This window comes from Pseudorca crassidens, chromosome 19 (assembly GCF_039906515.1).
Source record: "Pseudorca crassidens isolate mPseCra1 chromosome 19, mPseCra1.hap1, whole genome shotgun sequence".
NCBI lineage: Eukaryota > Metazoa > Chordata > Mammalia > Artiodactyla > Delphinidae > Pseudorca > Pseudorca crassidens.
Window position 1 is genome coordinate 8,177,628 of NC_090314.1, and position 24,052 is coordinate 8,201,679.

The window sequence follows — 24,052 nt, forward strand, 5'->3', positions numbered from 1 at the left end:
TATATGTGAGGAATTAATAAACTAAGTTAATTCAAAAGGCCTGAAGGACTCAAAGAGGAGATTAACTATAAGCATACATCTCCTACAATAGCAGTAGCTTCAAATTAATGATTTTAATTCAGTAATTCAATAAGTAATTCAAGTTAGAAAACACAAATAATCGATGATTCAAATGAAAAAATACTTAGTAATAAAAGTCACTACCAGGAAAGTTTTTCTAATTGAACATCAAAGTAATGTGTATGGAAAAGATTTCTACCATTTGAAATAAGCAAGGCTCGGATTCTCTAATGAAGGGAGCATAATCACCAAAAATGGAACACATCACTGAGAACAAACTTCCCTTCCCCTTATAAAGCTGTCCTTAATGAGGGTACTGGAAAATGCAAAGGTGAAGCCAATTACACTACTTGCAATGCTCCTGTAATTTAAATGTTCAGAAATCAAATGTGTTGATAAATGCCTTGAATTACAGGAAATTTTCATTTATTGATACCATAAATTTAAAGTTAGATAAGGCTAATGTTCATTTGGTCTCAGCAAACCCTTTTTTTTTTTTTCTATTTAAGAAAGTAGAAAATATTTAAGAAAATCATTTCAAGAACCTTAAGTTTTAAAGAAAAGTTTCACTTTCACCCAAATATCATTAAAATTACTCTTGTTTCTTCATTATGGGGCTATTGAGCTTTTACTTGTCACTGTTTTATTAACCTAGCTTAAGTTATCACATTCTCTCAGGACAAACTAAACTACGTTTTGAAAATCAACCTACACAGCATTTCCAATAATGAAGTTATTTTCAAATTATTACAATTTTACTTTATTTGGAACATAATGTAGAGAAAACACTTTTAAAGCAAAACAAGAATTACTACCCTACTTATATAAGCAGTTTGCTACAGTGAAGAAATTTTATATACCTGAAGCTAAAAATATATTTTTAAAATTGTTGTCCAAATCTGTATACAAAGCTGTTTTATACTCTGATAAAGCTTTAAAAGCAGGTAAGTGCCAACAAAAACTGCATGTAGCTACAGATCAGCAACACCAAAATGACTCTCATTTAGACACTTAGTAGAGGCAAAGGGAAAAAAAGATAAATTCCTAGTTCCCTGGTTGTATGACTATTAGTGTTATACATGGTTCTTATCTAATTAAAAAAAAATTCCAAAGAGCTTCACTTATCTAAAGCAGCCAATCCAACTCATGCCATTGGCTGAAGCAGCCACAAATTCAGTTACTAGAACTCTGTAAGGATTAAGCTACAGTTATAGAAAGTCAACAAGTTCCATAGGACAAGCTAAAAAATTTAAGTTAGAAATTGCCCTCTTGCCCTCTCCTACCTCATGCACAGAACTCAGCAATGCCCACTTTGAGAACAGTCCCAATCATACAGAAATACCAGGAAGTGGTTGAAAGTTTGCTTTCCTTCTTCCTGTACAATGTGACATCTTCAAGTCATTGGTAAATTTAAATGTTGACAGCTTATACCTGGCCTCATCTGGAATGCCTCAATTTTTAACAACATGAATTTAAAGTATAAATACTCCTTTCACTGGGATTTCACACACAGTATTCTCTTGCCTTATCTCCAAACCCTGCCAACCCGACCTCTCACGTAATTTGCTGGTACTCATCAAGGATGAATAGTTAGGGACAAAACTAACACCAGTAAGTATGAAGGACTTTCAAGTTGATTAAGACACATTGTTAGGATGGAAAGGGACTGGGGGAACTATTAAAACTAAATTCACTGAAGGACTGGGGTGGAAAGGGCAGACAGAAAGAAGCCAAGAGGATGGATGAAAACAGGCAGTACACACTCTTAAGGAAACCGATTTCACCCCTTGTTACTGAGATACTATGACCGCATTAGTGTCGCTTTCCTAAATTTATTTTCAGAGGTCAGGTCAGAAGGGATAAAGGGAGAGTATGATGATGACCCACTCGCTATTATGGGGTAAGGCCAGGATGGCTCAACTGGCAAAGAGAAAATGAAAAAAGGCCCACAGCGTAGGTCCTCAGAAGCGGGTCTCCAAGGAGCATTTTGCCTGGGCGTTCAATGAACACCTAGCTGATTCCGGTAGTGTCCTTGCCACCCACTCTGATTCAGAGTTAACCCACATCTCCGTGTCAGAGTTCTCAGAGCTAGCTCAGTTGCTAGAGAAGCCAGGCACACACCAAAGCACTGGGGCCCGCCCTGAAAGGACCCCAGTCTGTGTCTGCCTGTGTCCTATGCAAGAACTCTGGACTCTCACCAAAATCCCAAAGTTGTTCTACCTGCCAACTCAAGCTATAAGGAAAGGTCAGGCCAATGACCAGCTCTATCTGTTGGATAATGTGTGTGTGGAGAAGTCCCTCTGGGTTACCTGATCCCATTCGTGTTTAGAGAAGGAGAAAATAGGTCATCACATACTCGAAAGACTCAGGGTAAAGAAGACTGATAAGTCATACATGTTCCTGATTAAAAACAGTAGTTCCACAATGTGTACAACAAATGTTTCTAGGATCTGGGCGTTCCAGGCAAAAGAGATACACGTCACCTGCAAACATATCAGGAATCAAGAACCGAGGAGTCCAGGAACTGACTTCAGAAAGACAGACTTGAAAACAGCAACACAGTCAAATAAACTTACAAAATGTCTATCAATTCTAACTGATACTCCATCTGTGTTTTTGTTTTGAAATGGAGAAAATACATGGGGAAAGAGATGTGGGGAACAGAAAAAATGGGAAAAGTAATGTGAAAGGGCATGACCACTAGTCCTGGCAGGTACAGTCTCTAAACTCTCACATGACACATTCTTGCCAGGTCTTTGAAGGGCTCAGCTGAGGGTTCAGAGGACCGTGTAACAAGGTGCCCGTGTTCATCTGTGGCTGCTTAGAGTAAGTTAGGAATAAGGTATGAGTATTCAAAAGGGAATGAGGGGTGAGTTCCCCAATCAGAAATTTGGGCACGGACACAACGAAACTCAGCAAGGTGATGTATCCAACAACTATAGAGGAAATCAGTGTATGGCTTTAAAGATTATTCTAGGCATTGACTAAAACAATTTAACACGGAATAAAGTGATGCAAGCTATTAGTATTTGGGCCATTAGGCAAAGTGCTACTTTCAATTTACTGCCAACCGAAATCAGAGCACCAGAAGGTCTTTACCCTTCGGCAAAGCCGTGTGGGATCCGCTATCGCCTGCAGGTAGCTCAATTTCAGCTCTCAGTGGCTGTGGCTCATCCCTCTAGCTGAGCGCCTCTCACCATCTAAGGTGACCAACAGTATTTATATTCTCTACTCAAGTAATTGCCAAATATCTTGCCAAAATGGGATGAAAGCTTGAGCAATCACTCACAGGACAGGAATGAGATCAAATGCTCCCTGCGTCGATCAAATGCCCCATAATATGGGGCAATCAACTGTGGATTTCTTAATAAGCCATGTGATCTAGCCAACTGAATGAAAGTCTAAGACAATGGACTGAGTAGACACTGATAAGTATCACCCACGCAGGAATCCTAGAGCTGGTACCTGGGCAAACACAGCACATGGGATCTCGAGTGGACTCCTCTCCACAGAAAATAAAGAGGGATGGAATGAAGGTTCTACAGCGTTTCATTTAAAATCAAATGATGCAGAGAACAAGGATTTCTTAATTGATATAATTGTAATAAACGTATTTTGAAAGTATCCAGTTCCTAGGATCCACAAACACCAATACTGCCCTGCCAGAAGTGCAGCCTTGTTCATTAAGCAGTCCCTGCCCTTTGGTTAGGGACTCCTCCTAAGGTTAACATGTGAGAGAATAAAACACAAAGGGGAATCCACTGCCAGTCAGTGGATGACTTCAGATCAACCTAAGTCAGGGAGGTAGGGGATAGGAGAGCAAGGATCACACTCAGATCCCCAAGCGCCCCCTTGGATTCTTACAAACATTCGATCCTTACAACAAATGTGCTGCTTCTCCAGCAGAAATGTCCAGAATTCAGTTCTAATACGAAGTTGGAAAACCCCAGAAACCACTGCAGCACATCAGTGAGCTATCACTTTCCTCTGGGCTGCAGGAAATCCTAGGCATTCTTATATTCCTAATTTCAAAACAAAGATTCTATATCCCACAGATGCAGCAAGACACTTAACCTTAGCTGCTAAAGAGTCTTCTTCTAAACAGATCACATAAAAAAATGTCCATGATGTCTTACAATACTATCACTAATAAGATCAAAGCAGATGGCCGCATTAGCCAAAACAAACAGTAAAAAAAAAAAAAAAAAGGCAAAGTATTTGGAGTGCTGATCACAGATGCAAAACTGTTTTTCATGACAAAGAGTAACAAATTGTGTGTCTGTTAAATCAATTGTTTTAAATTATGAAAACACACGTTTTTACTAAGGAAGAAAGAAAGGACACTAATTCTTAATTGCAAAACCATCTGAGTCTTTAGAAGCAATTTAATGAACTCTCGATTGTAACTTAGTCAAATTACTTAATTAATAGTAGGACCTCCCCTTCTTCTCCCTTCTACATATCTTGTGCTGTGCATCATCAGAGAACGTGCAAGATCACTTCCAACAACATACGTGATATCACATCATGGGAAGACCTGCCCTGAGGACAAAGTTAATAGGACAAGTTTGATAAGTCTTGACAAGGGTGGTATTGTCTTCCTCTTTACATCATCCACATGTAAAAAGCACAATGTTAACCTCAGCACTGAAACATTTAAGGGCCTAAAGATCATAAATGACAGATCACAACTTTGGTACCCATGACAATACAGTGAGATAAGAGAAATCTGATATATAAACAATTACAGAGGCATGGCTATAACATAACAAAGAATGACAGAAAATGTGCAGGAGGTATTGTTCAAATATTGTTCCGGAGGATCCTCATTTAGAATGAGGTGTGTTAAGACGGGTTTTTCTCCAAATAACTGCATAAGCTAGGATACAGTCCTATGTCACGGTTCAGTCAGGTCAGTCAAGTGAAGGTAGAGGGTTTCAGAAACTAGGTGTCCAGAATGTTCAGAAACAAAAATGGTTGATTAAAGTTCACCAAGAGCAACCATTTCCAAACTGTCCACGCGGATCCCAAAGGTTCCTCAGTACTCACGCCCCAAGGGCTTCCGATATGGGTAAGCACCTCCCGTCCATCACATCAACCAGAATAGCACTAATTTTGTCTACTTTACTTATTGGGGTCTACATACAATTCTATTAACAGAATGAATCCACTAGGAGTAACAGCAAGAGAAACACACGCAGACTAGGAGTTCCAATCCCCACTACACCAGGGACTAGGGGGCAGCCCTGCCACGTGCTTGGGATCTGTCCACTCCTGGAAGGGCACCACTTACACTTTTCATTGCAATGCCACAACATTCAAGCAACATTAGCAACATAAAATAATATGGGGCAATCAACTGTGGATTTCTTAATAAGCCATGAGGATCCAGCCAATCGAATGAGAGCCTAAGACACTGGACTCCAGTCTCAATTCAAAACAAGATAGCCATGGCTTCTGCATCCCGCAAGTGACCTGGATAATCAAATGCTAGCGCTGTGGACCTCTGAAACTCAACAAAACTGCCTAACAAAGTTGTCTATAGCATCAGAAAGAAGCTCTTCTAATTAAGGCCACGCCTGTCAAGTGTCATTCTACTGCCTTCAGAACACTGCGCAAGACCAATGCTTGGGACTAAAACGACCCTCCTCCGACAGTGCTCACGGGCCCCACGCAAACTATGCAGCACTGAACTTCTGACAGCAATGGCGAGGTCCCCACTGCCCAGCTGCCTCTCGACACTCACAGCTCTGCCTGCACAGGAGGCCCACCCAGCGAGCAGGGGAAAGCCCCACGCTGCTCTGCTCAGGGAGGGCTGGGCTGTGGGTGCTGACACTCTCGGGCAGAGGGCTCTGGTCCTTTCCACCAGGCATCGGGGTAACCTGGGTCTCAGCTCAAGCACACTGACGTCGATACCCAAATACCAAGGAGAGGCAAGAACACAGGAATCGAGATCGGGCTAGCAGCCCAGGATCAGGAAAAGTTAAACAAGCGCAGCAGGAGAGTTGGAAGAGTAGAGGAAGGACACTGAGGGTGGAAGGAGTAACACATGTCAGGCAGATGGCCAAGAAAGGGAAACACCCGAAACCCTTAAATATGAGGTCACAAACTGCAAAGAGCCGACTGCTTTTCTGATTAACTCAGGGAACTTCCCAATTAGAAGACTCAAAGCTCATCATAGTGACCAGCAGTGACAACCTTCACACCTTCCTAACCCATCCAGAGGCCCAGTCTCTCCAGTGAGACGAGACCTTTACTCCCGCGTTCACCCTCCAAATAACAGTTCCACTGCCTTCTGTCTTTAGCGACAGCAATTTCATTCCTTTCTATTCCCTCCCACTTTCATTCTTTCCTACTCTCCCCTGTTTTTTCTCTCATAGCCTACAAACAAGAACAGGGCACGATCCTTCAAGAAGTCAATCCGGACCTAATTAACAACAGGGGGGCAGCAGTCCAGGCCTGCAGGAGGTCACTCCTCCCTCTGGTAGCAGTCTGCCTTTGCTGTCCCACTCAATTCCAGCCGTGGGCCTGAACCGTGGCACTGCAGCTACTCTTCCTAACTCTTTACTCCTGTGTCCCTGGATTGTTTTGAGTAGATTCTGATCATCTGTGGACTAAGTCTGCTGGGGGTTTCTCCCAGATTTGAATTTCTCTAACCCTAGCTTGAAAACCTAATCCTGATTGCTTCTTCAAACACTTGGCCTGAATTCTGGGCTCTTCCCAGAATTGGCTGTAATAACCAGCCCTGCCAGACAGTTAAGCAGAGCTTAGCTAGGCCCTACTTCACCTTAGGGGATGGTGACTGTGTGTGTCTAATCTTTTCATTCAGTGGTTATTCCACCATCGTGCAAAACGGGGCGTGAAATAAATGTTATTTGCAGAGGATGCTGATCCAAGCCTGCAGTACCAGCCGGCGTCAAAGGACGTCCCACCTGAGCTTTAAAAGACCCTGCGGCAACCATGGCTTTGCCCTCAGCAGTCCTGTGACTCAGTCGCTCAGGCAGAGTTAGACAAAATAGTACAAGACAAACTACTCACAGAAGAGTAAAACCTGCTTACCCAAGCGTGTGCAAATAAAAATGAAGGATTCAAACTTCCTACATCCTAGGTCTAACACAGAACCTCCCTGGCAGCTTAGGGAACTGTGCTCAGGCCAAAGGTCAAGAAAGTATCGTAAGTATAACTCTTACATATACTGTGTGTTATCTTGCTGAATCTGATTTATGATATCATAACTGATTTTTAGATTAATTATCTCTTGGAGATAATTATTTCCTGTAACTAAGAACTCATTTTTTCAAACATTTCTTATATGTGGCAAAATAAATTTGGGGAAGGGCTCCCTCAAAACTAAAAATGAGGAATAAACAATAATTTTTAAAAATCAGGTTAATACCACAGTTCACTTTGGTGCAGGTACTGCAAGTAAATCTTAGGATAACTTCCAGGATAAGCTTAATGTCTGATAAAGAAATCCTTCTATGGAACAGGATAGAAAGCCCAGAGATAAACCCACACACATATAGTCACCTTATCTAGAAGAGGCAAGAATATACAATGGAGAAAAGACAGCCTCTTCAATAAGTGGTGCTGGGAAAACTGGACAGCTACATGTAAAAGAATGAAATTAGAACACTTCCTAACACCACATACAGAAATAAACTCAAAATGGATTAAAGACCTAAGTGTAAAGCCAGACACTATAAAACCCTTTGAGGAAAACATAGGCAGAACACTCTATGACATACATCACAGCAAGATCCTTTTTGACCCACCTCCTAGAGAAATGGAAATAAAAATAAAAAATAAACAAATGGGACCTAAATGAAACTTAAAACCTTTTGCACAGCAAAGCAAACCATAAACAAGACGAAAAGACAACCCTCAGAATGGAAGAAAATATTTGCAGACGAAGCAACTGACAAAGGATTAATCTCCAAAATATACAAGCAGCTCATGCTCAATATCAAAAAAACAAACAACCCAATCCAAAAATGGGTGGAAGATCTTAACAGACATTTCTCCAAAGAAGATATACAGATTGCCAACAAACACATGAAAGGATGCCTAACATCACTAATCATTAGAGAAATGCAAATCAAAACCACAATGAGGTATCACCTCACACCGGTCAGAATGGCCATCATCAAAAAATCTACAAACAAGGGACTTCCCTGGTGGCACAGTGGTTAAGAATCCGCCTGCCAATGCAGGAGACACGAGTTCGAACCCTGGTCCAGGAAGATCCCACATGCCGCGGAGCAACTGAGCCCATGCGCCACATCTACTGAGCCTGCGCTCTAGAGCCTGCGAGCCACAACTACTGAGCCTGTGTGCCACAACTACTGAAGCCCACATGCCTAGAGCCCATGCTCTGCAACAAGAGAAGCCACTGCAGTGAGAGGCCCGTGCACCGCAATGGAGAGTAGATGCAACTAGAGAAAGCCCGCGTGCAGCAACAAAGACCCAACACAACCAAAAATAAATATAAAATAATAAATTTATTTTTTTAAAATCTACAAACGATAAATGCTGGAGAGGGTGTGGAGAAAAGGGAACCCTCTTGCACTGTTGGTGGGAATGTAAATTGATACAGCTACTGTGGAGAACAGTATGCAGGTTCCTTAAAAAACTAAAAATAGAACTATCATATGACCCAGCAGTCCCACTACTGGGCATATACCCTGAGAAAACCATAATTCCAAAAGAGTCATGTACCGCAGTGTTCACTGCAGCACTATTTACAATAGCCAGGACATGGAAGCAACCTAAGTGTCCATCGACAGATGAATTGGTAAAGAAGATGTGGCACATATACACAATGGAATATTACTCAGCCATAAAAAGAAACGAAATTGAGTTATTTGTAGTGAGGTGGATGGAGCCAGAGTCTGTCATACAGAGTGAAGTAAGTCAGAAAGAGAAAAACAAATACCGTATGCTAACACATATATATGGAATCTAAAAAAAAAAAATTAATCCTGAAGAACCTAGGGGCTGGACAGGAATAAAGACACAGACATAGAGAATGGATTTGAGGACATGGGGAAGGGGAAGGGGAAGGTGGGATGAAGTGAGAGAGTGGCATGGACATATATACACTACCAGATGGAAAACAGATAGCTAGTGGGAAGAAGCCGCACAGCACAGGGAGATCAGCTCGGTGCTGTGTGACCACCTAGAGGGGTGGGATAGGGAGGGTGGGAGGGAGATGCAAGAGGGAGGGGGTATGGGGATATGTGTATATGTATAGCTGATTCACTTTGTTATAAAGCAGAAAGTAACACAACATTGTAAAGCAATTATACTCCAATAAAGATGTTAAAAAAAAAAAGAAATCGTTCTATAGTAAGTGCATAATAAGACACTTAGTATACAGCTACTTCTAGTGGGTTTCTCATTTCACCAACACCAAAGAAAACTTACAGGAGTGTGAACCGCTGTCTCACAGCTCCTTTAAATCTCCCCAGTCCTTATCTCAGAGATAAACCCAGTGCGTGCTCAGGAATAGAGCCATCTACGTGTAAAATGTCAGATCTAACTCCTCAATCGTACAATGCCTCTGTGTATCTTCACTCGACAGTCTGGTCTGTGTGCCTAAGTGAAGAGTGAATAAACTCTTGGTATGATGAAGGGCTAAGTTTTTTCAAAGAGACCAACAATAATACGTTTTAAATTTGTAGTAGATGGCATATACTAGTCATCAAATTGGTATCCAATTTTAATATATATTAATGCACAAACACTCTTCCAGTATTATACGAACTCATGAAATCCAATCCTTACACCCCATCAATATGTTGACTGGAATGTCAGGTTACCAAGTTCAGTGAGAGTGTGGCCATATCTCATTTTTTCCTTTTTCATTTTAAATTGCCCTCCCACCACTCCCATGCTAAACTATCATGCTTGCTCAAGAATTCAAAGTGACAAAGATAGACAGCATCACCTGGTGAGCACAGACGTGACAGTTATCAGTCTGTGGGTCCCATCACCACCTGAGGAGTGCTTCTTAAGAATTGGGTTTTTTAATAGCATTTCCAACAGGGGATCTCAAAATAAGATCAGATTACAAATGGCAGACAACAATTTCCTGTTTTCACTCTTAAATTCTTTCGAAATTTGACTAAGCATTATACAGTTGAAATGTTAGCAAATTAAGAAAAACTTTAACATCCAAATGAAGGAACTTCTTTATTTACCTTTAAAACCTATTAACCATGATTAAAGTCTATCCAGATTACCAAAACAGTTTATGATGCTGATCAACATAGTAAAGCACACATAGCACAGACTGAAAAAAGCAGGACATAATTCTTTTAAAAGTACCTTCCCTGGTATCTGGGAGAAAAGTTTAGGACTTTAGTTATATAGGATAGCTTTCCCTTAAGCCCCAGCCAAGGAAAAGTGAGCGTCATGCACAGACAGTACATAAGGGCAATGCAACACTCATGCAGAAAAGTCTAAATAAAATGACTTTCTTTCCACTCACACTACAGCTCACAACACAAAAAGAGAGAAATTATTTTACATTCCAAGAAAAACAACATTTTATTTCAACAGGTAATCCAAAGTAGAGGTCTTAGCCTGGGCATCTTTAGAGGTCTGTGGTTATATGCAAAATTTTGTATATGTATCCATCTTCACAAGAAAAAAGTCTACAGTTGTCACCACATTGTAAAAGAAATATGACCAAAAACAGGTTAGGAACCCATAGAGAGAATTCTAAGGTTTCTCCCCACTATTAATTTTTCATTAGTTTTATATAACCCAGCAAAGAGAAATGCTCAACAGTGAAGGAGGCTAAAACAGAGTAACATTTTGCTCACAATAAACTTCAACACAGGCAGCATTTTATATTAATGTGACACAAATCCACTCCCAAAAGTCAAGTAGGACACAGGTCACTCCTCTCATCAAGCCATTTTGATAAACTCTCAAAATAGGGAGGGGACTAACAGGAAGATGATTAGCTTAGACTGTCGGCAAACCCATTCTCAGTTCTTGCAAACTGGGAAAGTATCTGTTCCCACAAAAATTTTAAATTCGATGAGAGTGTGGCCATATCTCCATTTTTTCCTTTTAAACTGCCCCCCTCCCTCCATCGCTGACTTTCTTGAAATATCTCACACAGAGCAAATATTCGTTAAACATCTGAACAAACACATGAACAAGTTACAATAACATGGGCCCCCTGGGAGTCAGACTGAAACCATGAGTTCCCCACAGGTACCAACGTAAGCCTGCCAGGTACAGTCTAGCGGCCAATCTCCACCTCTGGCCATTCTTGATGTTTTTGTTTGAAATGAACATATTAAGTGGCATGACACTCACAGTAATGACAGACTAGGACAGCAGCATCACAAAGTATGCGTTTCAGTACAACCTTGGAGCCGGGGCACAGGGCGGTACTGAGTGGAGGTGAAAAAAACAGAGAGAAGCCGAGCCGGTCAGGACCGAGTAAGGTTGAGGTTAGTGGCAACAGCATGTGCGTGGTTTCCGGGAAACCGTCAGCGAGCCTGCTGTTAGCCCTAGCCCCGCACCCTGCCCAACCCAGTGCGCCGCGTCTCCGTGCAGCTCTGGCGCGGCGCGGCACTGCCCGGCCCCCAGGGTGCGGCCGCCCCACCGGAACTCACCTTGGCAGCCAGCGGGAGGGCCTGAAGTTTAAAACACGTTAAAGAATCATGCCGAAAGTGCAGGGAACATGCACACCTCACGACTCATGTCTCCCGAGAGGCAGGAAACATGCCACCGGTAAGACAACCTCTATATAATATAAAACACCCTCAAAAGGATTCGGAGAAACCATTTCAGGAACACCCATATTTACCACACCAGTGAGAACAGAGCAGTAGTGGTGTTACTGCACCAAGAAATTGCACCGAGTGGACTAAAGTACCAAAAGTAATCATGGGCATCACCTACTTTAACCGCCATTATTTGCCCACTTGGTTTGTGGACCATTTTGTTGACAGAACCATAAGCTCCTCGTCCAATTTCTCCAAGGTCTTTCAAGTCCTCTGCAGTGAAATCCCAGTGCTGCTCAGGGGAGATCTTCAGTTTTCCTGACGATTCAATGCTGTGTGTTCTCAGTCTCTCTCTGTTAAAATATTGGGAAGCAATTTTTCCACATTTTAAATAGGTTTTGACTTTTTTCTTTTAGCTAGCACTGATTAATGCGTGGGAAAATTTGTTTTCTCATCAGTTACTAGAACGGTCTGCGTTCCGGGTTTCCGGGGATTTTTTTTTGTTCGTTTGTGTCATCTTGGTTTTTTACACACTGAGTTAATTAAGAAAGGCCTAAATTCAGGGAGTCAATGAACTTAGCTTTTATGGGATTCATAAAACCAAATTTCCATTTACTGAAGCAACTAATACTGCAGACCAGTTTCATTTCCAAATACGAGATCTTTTCCAAACTTTGCAAAACTGCATTATCAAATGCAGAATCGCAGGTGCTACAAACCTCATTTCCAAAAAGTTCTTATCCTACCTTACCCAACATTAATTATTCCAGGTCCTCGATCCTTAATACAGCTGTTCACAAACTTTGCTGCTCATCAGAATCACCTGGGGAGATTTATTAAATCCCAATGCCCAGGTATCATCATATAGCTATTATATCAGAATACGTGGGGATAGGGTCAAAAAACAGTATATTTAAAGATACCGCGATGATTCTAGCGAAGTTTGGGAATGAGCACCTTAGGATACTGCCCTATTCATGCTAAAGCCATGCTGAGGTGGGAGAACAGTTAAGCAACTAGTCAGCTGGCTCTAAGAGGAAAACTACCATGTGCTATTCAAAATTGAGCCTCTCAGCCCTTGATCAATAGATAGAGCAATGGGGTGAAAAAAGAATGATTTATGGACAGAAGTGCTCACTTGTTACAGATTTTCATTAAATAAAAAAATCATCTCCAAAATGCCAGCACGGAGATCAAAGTATTAACTTCTAACCATACTTTGTAAAAAAGCAAATCCAATGAAAAATGTAAAATCAATCTCGTTTGTGTCTGCCTCTCTCTCACACACATACCAATGTGTAGGGATGAACTGTATCAAACCAGAGAGTGCAACAGACATAAAGAAAAAGATTCCATTGAATATCATCTACATTTCTTCAATTTCATATTAAATGATCAGAATCTCTTTTAAAATCTGATCTAATGATACAAGCAAGAACATGATTGGTTATCTATTTCTTCTTCCAAAATTCAGGAAATGTTTTCTCAGATTAGTAGAACTGTTTTTTGTAGTTACTTTTAAGGTTCTCATATATTTAGAATTTTAAAATGACTCCCCCAGAATAATCATTTATACTAGTACTGATATTAATAATAACCAAGAGTCAAGGTTAGAGTTAAAGTTACTATGCTTTGTCTAAATAACAACTTAGTGAACCAGCATTCCAAATGCCAGATTCTCAAATCATAACTTTAATAAGTCATAATACCAGCTTTCATTCGTAACAAGTTCTTTTCAGTTTACAAAATACTTTCACCAATATTATATATACCCTAGCATCTAGAGTCAAAGGAAGCCCAGAAAGCAGTGGCATAAGTGACCATTCAGGTATGGAGGTGAAGCTTGAACTGGCTAAGATGGAAATCAGATCTAGGCAAGCAGATGAAGCCCAGTGACTAATTTTCTCAGTAATCTTTTTCATGAAGTAGACAGATTAAGCCAGGAAGTATTCTAACATAAAGAAGTTCCATGAATAATGACTATTGTTCTATGATCATTGGCAAGAAAACACCATCTTAATGGCTCAATTTAATCACTGGTGAAATATACAGCACTAGCCTACTGCTGAGGGTAGTGGCAGACAGGATCTAAGGTGCTGCCCATGACCTCCACTTTCCTGGCACCCACATCTTTACATAAGCTCCTCTGTTTGAATATGGATGGGACCTGCGACTTGCTTCTAGCCAAGAGAATATGGCAAAGGCTATCACTCATCATTACATTGTGTCATATAACGTTTGTTGCTAGCATTCCTGAGAAATGAAATGAATATTTCATTACTGCATAAAGTCAGAGAAAAACAAGTTATAATATTGTCTATCACACTGAAGGTCAAATTTTAGAATTATGAAATATCTCTGCTAATAGTTTAGCTTACTGTAAGCCTGCTGTATGGTTTCTGGATAAGATTCTTTTTTCTTTTTGAAAGTGAACAGATTGACAGATATGGAATGTGAGTTATCTTCTTAGGCTAACAAAAATGTTCAAAAATTGAGTAAGGTGACAGATGTACAACTCTGAATATACTAAAAGCAGTAGGGTTATACAGTTTAAATGGGTGAGCTGTATGGTGTATGAATGATATCTCAATACAGCTGCAAAAGAAAAAGATGAACAGGAGAATGTGATTACTACCCAGAGTTCCATTTTCTCACTTAGATAGGAAAAGAGTTGTGAAAACCACAGAAAAACATGCTACGGTTATGCCATCACCAAGGCATGTTCATAGAGTCTTCATTCATACTGGACTGGCGATCTTTCCAATGAAACTGTTTCACAGCTACTGTTATAAGAGTTAGTTCAACCATGATTGCTTCCGAAGAAGAACTGTACGTAGATAAAGCACTGTAGTAACCAGATCTGGAAGCCTGACCTGAACCTTTACCATGAAACTCTAGCAGTCAATCACTGAGGCAACTGTACCAAGCGGCCAAAACCCTAGTTATAGTTCTTTAACTTTAAGCAAATCTATCAAACAAGATTTAAGTGTTACTTCTATTAGACAGTATCAGAAATTCCCAGTCATTTCATTATTAATTTCTTACCTGGAAATTAGTTTGACTCAACTCAACAAACCTGTAAGTCATCCTCAATGCCTCTGCCTATCAGTGCCTTATATTCCTTCTAAAATAGGTTAAGTGCTCTACATGGACAATACTTAACCAGGACACCCCTCCAATGTTTTTGTTGAGTCCACTCAAGAAACAAGCAAAGGACTGAGGTTCCAAATCTCAAATTAACCCAAGTCTCAGAAAGGAATACAATCCCAGCCCCCTATCTAGCCCTCTACATAGGAAAGTCCAGTAGAAAAAAGTCCATAGAAAAATCAGTAATCTTCTCCTCTGGATTTAGAGGTCTTTAATATGAAAACAAGTTTTAGTAGTCTTTGTTATACTAGGACTTGTAATTAGATTATCAAATGATACACATTCCAGGTAAAAAATCAGCTACACACTTACATTTTTTAAATGCCTTACAGACCACAAATCTGAATTAAATGCGTAATGTATCTCTTGAATACGGTATTTCAAACAGTATATGTTTTTGGATAGATATTAACAGCACCAGGGAAGCTGTTTAGATATAGACTGATGTTACCATTAATATACTTTCTCCTATATAAAGGTTAGTAGAATTTTAGTGGTAATAATAGACTCTGGTGAAATCTACAGACACCAACACAAAGGATTAAAACGTAAAAAAAAAAAAAAAAATCAATCAACCTTATCAATTTGAATCAAATTTGGAAAATCAATTCATGGACATACCATATCTTACCAACAGATATTCAACAGCTAATATAAACAGATTGGGTATATATGTCCCATGTGGTCAGTATCTTCATGTTCCTTTTCAAATGACAATATTCCCTGGCTTTATAAAAAGATGCCATATGAATGACTGGAAAATATCAAAGCTTTTAGGGCTTACCTCTCCCCAATTGTTTAAGGGAACACTTATTCCTCCCATGCCTCACTGTTCCATGCAGAGGGATCTGGTCTCTCACCTGAGGCCTTACTGACTGATCAGTGAATACAGAGAAGAAACTAAACACACTCTGTTCAATTCCTCTCTTTCAGAGCTAACCCTACAGGGAGGGTACACGTGCTCCGGCAATGTCTCTCTCATGCCTTATATCAGGCTGCCACTTACAGGGTGGGTAAGTCTACATATTCAAGGGCAGGGGGAGTTAGCACCATAAGTTTGTTTTCTATGTCTGTGAGTCTATTTCCATTTTGTATATAGATTCATTTGTATTATTTTTTATATTCCACATATATGATATATAGTATTTGTCTTTCTTTGACTTACTTCACTAGGTATAATATTCTCTAGATCCATCCATGTTGCTGCAAATGGCAATAGTTCATTCTCTGTCATGGCTGAGTAATATTCCGTATATATATATATCATCTTCTTAAACCAGCTGTCTGTTGATGGGCACTTGGGTTGGTTCCATGTCTTGGCTATTGTAAATAGTGCTGCTATGAACCTTGGGGTGCATGTATCTTTTCAAATTAGAGGGTTTTTTTTCCAGATATATACCCAGGAGTGGTACTGCTAGATCATATGGTAGCTTTATTTTTAGTTTTTTAAGGACCCTCCATACTGTTCTCCACAGCGGCTGTACCAATTTACATTCCCACCAATAGTCCTATAGGAAGTTTCCTTTTTCTCCACACCCTCTCCAGCATTTATTATTTGTAGACTTTTTGATGATGGCCATTCTGACAGCTGTGAGGTGATACCTCATTGTGGTTTTGATTTGCATTTCTCTAATAATTAGTGATATTGAGAATCTTTTCAAGTGTCTGTTGGCCATCTGCATGTCTCAGTACTTTCTCTGATAACTGATCTTCTGGATAGAAATAAGCAACTTGTCCGTTTACTATTTAATACTGAATCATCACTACTGTATTTTAATTACCATCCCTTCACTGGCCCAGACTAATCTATGAATTTCTGAAATTCTACTGATTCCAAAACAACTAAAGAACTGTGACATAATGTTCCAGAACGTAATCAGACTGGGCCCTGAGAAAAGCTTTATTTCTACCTCGTGTGTCTGTTAAAGCTGCCTGGGGCTTTGTATGTAAGTGGGTGGGCTTGTTTTTTAAAGAAACGGAACAGCACGGCCAAGGTTACCTGGGAGAGCTCTAGCCCCAGCCCCGCCATCTACTAAACACAGGGTTCTGCTGTGCAAATTCAGCAGCAGGGCAAGTTCCTGAACCTCTTTTTCCAAGTAGACTACCCAATCCTAAATCCCTCTCACAGCTACACAGGTAGAAGAGAAATTTAAAATGAAAAATCAATCATAATCCAGAGAAAAGCACTATTAACATTTCAGTATAGATCCTTTGCATTTTTCTGTACTATGTGGATAGGTCACCGAATGACCTGTTGCACCTACTGCTTTGCAGACCTCACTGAGTGTATTGTCGACGTGTCGGCCATCACAGGGTCCACATGACTGCATAGCGCTGCCTGGAGAGCCTGCGCCCGGCCCATAGCACCCTTTCCCTCAGGCCAGCGGAAAGGTGACTGGGGCTAGATCACTCACTCTTAAGTGGCATTTTGATGTATTACTCTTGGAGTTGGATGTTCTGAGCTATTTGGTAAACAGCGTTTCTTTGGTTAACCGCCTGAGATAACACCCCCTTAGCCAGAGCCCTCCTAGACCGGTGTTTGTTTTGCTGTCGCTGCTTCTGCTAAAAAGTTCTTTTTCTATTAACATACCTATCAACTCTTCGTCCTGTATTGCAAATATTTCTCCAGGGTGTTGTTTACCTTCCGATTGTATTTATGCATTTATATATGTAAAAAATGTGGTACTTTGTATGTTTTCAAATCAATTATTCCCATCACATTCTTTTCTTTTGCTGCCATGCAGTACCATTTAAGTTCCACATGCAATATGGATTTCATTCCACCACTGCATTTACAGTTTCCTAGCAATGTCTTTTTTTCTCATCTATCACCCTTTTCAGTAATTCTGTTGCCTATTTATCCAAATTTGTTCTCTCCTCACTATTTTTCAATCCTTTTTTTATGAATGCCATGATTTCTTCTACTTTATTACAAATGCTAATCATTCTTGTAAAAAACGATTTTGAATGCTGCAAAATATCATATTTAGAGATGCTCTTTCTCAATGCGTTGAAGATATTATTCCCTAATTCCATAATTCTCCTCCTGTGTCACGATGAGTGTCTGTGGCACTTGTGCTTGGGCTATTATGGAACATCGGGAGACAGACTGATACACCTGAAACAACTGAAAAAAAAAAGACAATACACGGGAAGGTCTTGAAGACCCTGGACAGCGGACAACAAAAGGCAGCAACGGAGCGCTGAGAGGCAGGAAATACACAAGGCGAGCCCGGCAGCCACCCCAGCGTGCATACTGCCTAGGGAGACTTCACAGACCACAACACAGGGGGGGCAGATCCAGCAGATCCTCACGAGGAGGCGACGGACCTGGGAGTCTGGGGAGACCGAGCTCTCAAGGTAGAGCACTAGGTAAGAGAGAGCCGCACAGAAGGAGGACCCCACAGACGTGCAGGGCCCCCCCGTTGATCAGCACAAGCTTATGAGGAACCTACACAAGGCTGAGGAAAGAACCACCCAAAAGCATTAGAGGGAATGATACCCAGGCTCATACAACAACTCCACAAGAGTGGAAAACTCCACAACTCATGGGGAATTCAGGAAAGCACGCAGAAGGATCTGGTCTCACCTACCGAAGCTGAAAAAAGAGACCCGAAAAGGATCAAACTATTTCCGAGGAACTTAACCAAAGGACAGAGCTCAAAAATATTTATAAGATACAAAAACAGCCAGCACCCAATGCCTGGCATGCAATCTAAAATCCTCAAGTATGCAAAGAAGCAAGATACTATGAGCCATCATAAGGAGAAAAAGCAACCAATTCAAAGTGACCCAGAAATGACAGAGATGCCAGAATAAGTAGACAAGGACAATGAAACAGTGTTTATTACTGTATTCCATATGTTCAAGAAACTAAAGAATGGAGAGAAGAACCAAATCAAACGTCTGGATATAAAAACTACAAGGGGGCAGGAGGAAACTCTGGGCGATGATGAATATGTTCATTATGTTGCCTGTGGTGATGGTTTCACAGGTGCATACATACCTCAAAACTCAGCAAATGTACACCTTAAATAGGTGCGGGTTATTACATGTCAATTATACCTCAAAACTGTCAAGAGAGAGAGACTGAGTTTCCTTGGGCCCCACTCTGTGTGAAAGGGATCTGCCTGTCCTACGTCTACAGCTGAAAGCACGTGTACAGTTTGAGGCATCCAGGGCTCAGTGCATTCAATCAAAGCACTCACTGCTCCAAAGGCAAATGCTCCTCCCCACAATCTCCTTGTTCTCTAATGCTGTGCTCTCAGCTGACAGCAGCAAATATAAAAATACAACTCTCAGTCTACTTTGCTGCTACAGCCCTTCTCTGCGTCCACCTACAACACTTCTCAGAATGACCACACTACCCAGTGGAATGTGTCTGCATCCACTTCTCCTCCTCCTCCCGTCGCTCTCCAGGTATTTTCTGTAGTTACCAGTGAGGGGGGAGGGCGGGAAAGAGAATGAAGATGCTCGGTCTTTGAGACTAGAGGCTCAGAAGGGGCCCCCTTACCTCAATCAATCTCTGCAGGAATGTTGCAAGAGAAACTCTGGGTACATTTTTTCTTTACCCTGGCTGTTATTGTTATTAGCAATCAGATATAGCGTTTAGCATTAAGTTGTCTTAATTTTCTATGTTTCATATTTTCACCTTTGTTTCTTAAATATTTTAGCAGGCAGCTGCTACTCATACATCATTTTGTACTACAAATATGAAATTGCTTTTATAAAGTCATAACTTTAGTTCCTCAAGCAAACAAGAACCAAGGGTCTGAACCACTATTTTTATCCTAACCTGTAGCTAATTTTTAATACTATTACTATGTGAATTATCTTTTAAACACATAACTATGAAACAACTACATTCTCAAGCTTATTTTTATTATTTTGGGGGGACATTTATCTAAATAGGTCAATGAGAAAAAAAGATTTTATAGAAATAAATTTTATTAACAGACACGTTTTGCTATGCATCTATTTTATATAATATATCTACTTGAAATCTAGTGTGCTTTTGAACCCCTTATAGTACTTAAATTGTAGCTTGTATGAACCATGATCAACCAGCTTAATTTAATCCCAATCTATGCTTTAAACCTTATCTCATTCTATTTCCTTACATAGATTCTAGATGCCAACAGAAAAATTAAAAGTTAAAGTAATCGTAGCGGGGCTTCCCCGGTGGTGCAGTGGTTAAGAATCCGCCTGCCAATGCAGGGGACACGGGTTCGAGCCCTGGTCAGGGAAGATCCCACATGCCGCGGAGCAACTAAGCCCGTGCGCCACAACTACTGAGCCTGCACTCTAGAGCCCACGAGCCACAACTACTGAGCCTGTAAGCCACAACTACTGAAGCCTGCACACCTAGAGCCCGTGCTCCGCAACAAGAGAAGCCACCGCAATGAGAAGCCCACGCACCGCAACGAAGAGTAGCCCCCGCTCGCCACAACTAGAGAAAGCCCGTGCGCAGCAACAAAGACCCAACATAGCCAAAAATAAATAAATAAATAAAATTTATATCAAAAATAAAAAATAAAGTGATTGTAGCTAAATTTGAATCTTTCTCTGAAGCTGTTTAAGCTGAAGCACACAATTCAACATGGGTGGCACTTAGTACACAAAACATCTTGTTAAAGGAAGAAGAGAAGAAAACTTCCATTCCTACCGCTTGCTAACATCTCAGTTTGGTGTTCAAGATACACACAGTCACAGACTAACAGAATTCAATTAGAAAGAATACATGAACTTCATCCAGTCTTGCCCTTCAGGAAACTGTGCCTGAAAATCCTGGCTCGGGCTTCGTGTTCCTCCTCTGTACCCACATATGGTGAAATCAAGAAACACCCAGCCCACGGCAAATTCCTGATCTACAGCCCAGTAACTTTTTTTTTTTTTTAAGTATAGTAGGCTAGTTTGGTACTGCTTATTCTTGGTGAACCCTAATTTGGATCCACTTCTAACCATCTTTGCTTAATTCTGCTGGTAATTATCTCCATCAAATCTACACCAGGGGCTTCATTTTCAGGTGTACAGCTGAGGATGCAGGCACTAGGGTTCCCTGAGATCACAGAGTGAGGAGGATTTTCTCTGCAGCTCCAGCACCCACCCTGGAATCCCCTGGCTACCATCTGATTCTTCAGCATGGGCATGCATCGCTGCTTAAACATTTCCAAATATACCCAAATATGCTAGATGAAACTTCCAAGGGATGCAAGGATAGAGATCTACTGTCATTACTATGGCTTATGAATGTGCTCAGAAGGTAAGAGGAAACATCACAGACCTCACCTGCCTAGGCCAACAGTCTATATGCTCTTATAACGATACAAAGGCTCTCTAACCAGAGTCAAGTCTCAAACTTACAGCTCTATTCACTCTACTCATGTATGGAATCTAGTTATTTTAAATCATATATGTATTTCCCATTGTCATAATCCAGTCATGAGTCTAATCTCTCAAAATTCTGATTCTCATTTTGGTTCCAACTACCTTTCATTAAATTTCCAGATTCACTTTGTTGTTTTTTAGGGGGTGGGAGTTGAGAGACTGCTGGAGACATGTAACGTTAGACAATGCTCATGGTTTCCTGTGAATATTTTAGTACCTTTTCTCCTGCGAATATTCCAGTACTACCTCTACCCAGCTGCTTCTGTTTGCATCACAGAGGCTGTCTGCTATGATTTTTAACTATGTCTGTATTGTCTGGTCCTTGAAAAGTAAATTTAACACCCTCTCCAGCAGGTCAACAAGTCTACTTCAGAGGATATGCCTCACAGGTTTCCAAAGGAAACCTGCCAGGAACTGACTTTTCTTAACACAGAATGTAGTCTAAGAAGCCAAAACCCAGTTCTTTAACACCATATGCAGTGAGCTGAACTGTAGCCCCAACAAAAGGTATGTCCATCTGGAATCTCAGAAGGTGACCTTATCTTTACAGATGTAATTAAGAAAATGGTCTCCAGAAAAGACCATCCTGGATTAGGGTGAACCCTAAATATAATGATGAGTGTCCTTAAAAGAGACAGAAAAGGAAACAGAGACAGGGAAGTAAGGACAGGCAGCAACTGGAGCTATACTATCAAAATCCAAGAGACGCCAGGAGCTACCTGAGCTAGGAATAGGACGGAAGGATCCTCCTCTAAAGCCTTCCAAAGAAGCACAAGCCCTGCCAACACCTTGACTTCAGAATTTCTGGCCTCCTGAACCCTAGAGAATAAATTTCTGTTGCTTTAAGCCACCAAGTCTGTGGGAATGTGTTACAGCAGCCCTAGGAATCCAATACACCATCTAAATCACAAGTCACCAAACTTTTCTGTAAAGGGACAGACAATAAATATTTCAGGCTTTGCCATCTACAGAAGTCTCTGTGGCAACTGTGTAACCAAATGGGTGTGGCTACATTCCAATAAGACTTTATTTTCAAAAACTAGCAGCAGGCTACATTTGGCTCATGAGCTGTAGTTTGCTGACTACATAACCTACATGACATCTAGTCAGCTAGATATCACCTATCATTTAAATGATCTAAATCCTATCTATTTTTCATATCATTTCTCTTTCAAATTTACAATCATGCTCTGGAGGATAAGAAATTCCAATTATCTACCCAAGTCCTATAGTTTTATTTCCAGAATTTAATCTCGAGATACATTTCAGGCTTTTTCTTAAAACTCCTCCACAAATCCACAGGGAGTAGGACTGAGGATCTAAGGACCCTTCCCTGACTCTCCCTGCGTGCAGGGAAGTGAGTACACGAGGCAGCAGCAAACCTGCCTACACCCAGAGCAGCCCTCACAGCTGCGCATCACCCTTCAGCAGGCAGCAGCTCACTACCTTACCAGCATTATCCTTCCCGTACAGGAGAACGTGATTCCCTGAGCTTGCCAACGCCTGCTAATTTTCCTTTGATAAATAAATATCTTCTTGTGTCTAGAACCACCATCTGTAAGACCCCTTTATTATCTAATCAGTTTGAAGTGTGTTTTCTCCTCTTATTTCATTATCACATTCTTCTACTTCATTTATCTTCATCTTGATTTCCTCCTAATGCTATCAAACACATCTTTCTTCCCAAATTATTTTTCCTCCTTTTTCCCAAAGTTTCTCTGATTTTAGCAAGCCAGCATATACTAAAATGCCTCAAGCTGTTCTACCCTCTCCTCAGAACTCGTAATCCTCCTGAGACAGGAAAATAAACATAACACATACCCTGCACAGCACTGCAACTGTTCTTCTGTGTCCATACTGTTAGGCTCTCTAGATGAATACTGCTTTATGCATCCTTCTGCAATGCAGCTCTGTCAATCCCGGAAATTTCCACAGTAAATGCAATCTGTCAGTTGCCATGGAAACTGCCTGCTTCCTGGCACTACTAACAAAATGAGTATCTTTGCTAAGACCTAAGATGAGGCAAAAGGAAAAACTGAAAAAAGAAAGATTTCTAGAAGAATCGCTCAAAGACTCCAGAGATCAACATTCAACTTTTGATATCCATATTCAGTGAACAGAAGGTATTAATTGTACAAATCTGCAGTATTTTGAAGTAGTATTGACGTATGAAGTAGAAAGCACTTTTTCTTTAATCAACCAGGAAGACAGTAACAGAACACACAAACATTCATGTTTACATCTTGCTGCCTATTCCCTAAGAGCTGATGTTTCTCACCTATGCTCAAAGCATACCGCCGAAATGGTTTTTCTGGCTGTGCTTCTTATAGAAAAGGTTAGGAAAGCTGCCCTAAACCAACAGGTTACAAGTTTTCATAAGATCCTTTCCCTATTTGGGCTCCAATCTCCACTGGTGGCTAAAACCCCATCCCCCCAAGTATTACAAGAAATCAGAGTAGTTTAAAAGGGCATCTCAGGAGTCATCACTAGCAAAGCAGCCTTACCAGTACTCTCAGAACATTAGACCTAGCTGACCACCCCCCCACCCGCGCCCTTGGAAACGATGCTCGGTTCCCATGACATCACCCTCTATGGATCTGCTTCCTACCTCTCAAACGTCTTTCCTATCTCAGCCTGTTGCTCCTCTTGTATCCAGCCTCTGAACATCAGATTTCCTTGGGGTTCAGCCCTGGACCCAATGGTCTCATCAA

At 40.9% G+C, this 24,052-nt stretch overlaps 1 protein-coding gene across 4 annotated transcripts in view; it reads right to left on the reverse strand.

The window, feature by feature from the left end:
- Positions 1-24,052, reverse strand: part of MAP2K4 (mitogen-activated protein kinase kinase 4) — a 104,842-nt gene that overhangs the window by 34,323 nt on the left and 46,467 nt on the right. For 3 of the 4 annotated variants that reach the window (XM_067715999.1, XM_067715997.1, XM_067715998.1), the window contains one exon: positions 11,986-12,160. In XM_067715999.1, coding sequence (XP_067572100.1) covers positions 11,986-12,160 — 175 coding nt within the window. Of the gene's footprint in view, positions 1-11,985; positions 12,161-23,162; positions 23,278-24,052 lie in introns of those variants that run through there. The other variant, XM_067716000.1, reaches the window with a different exon arrangement.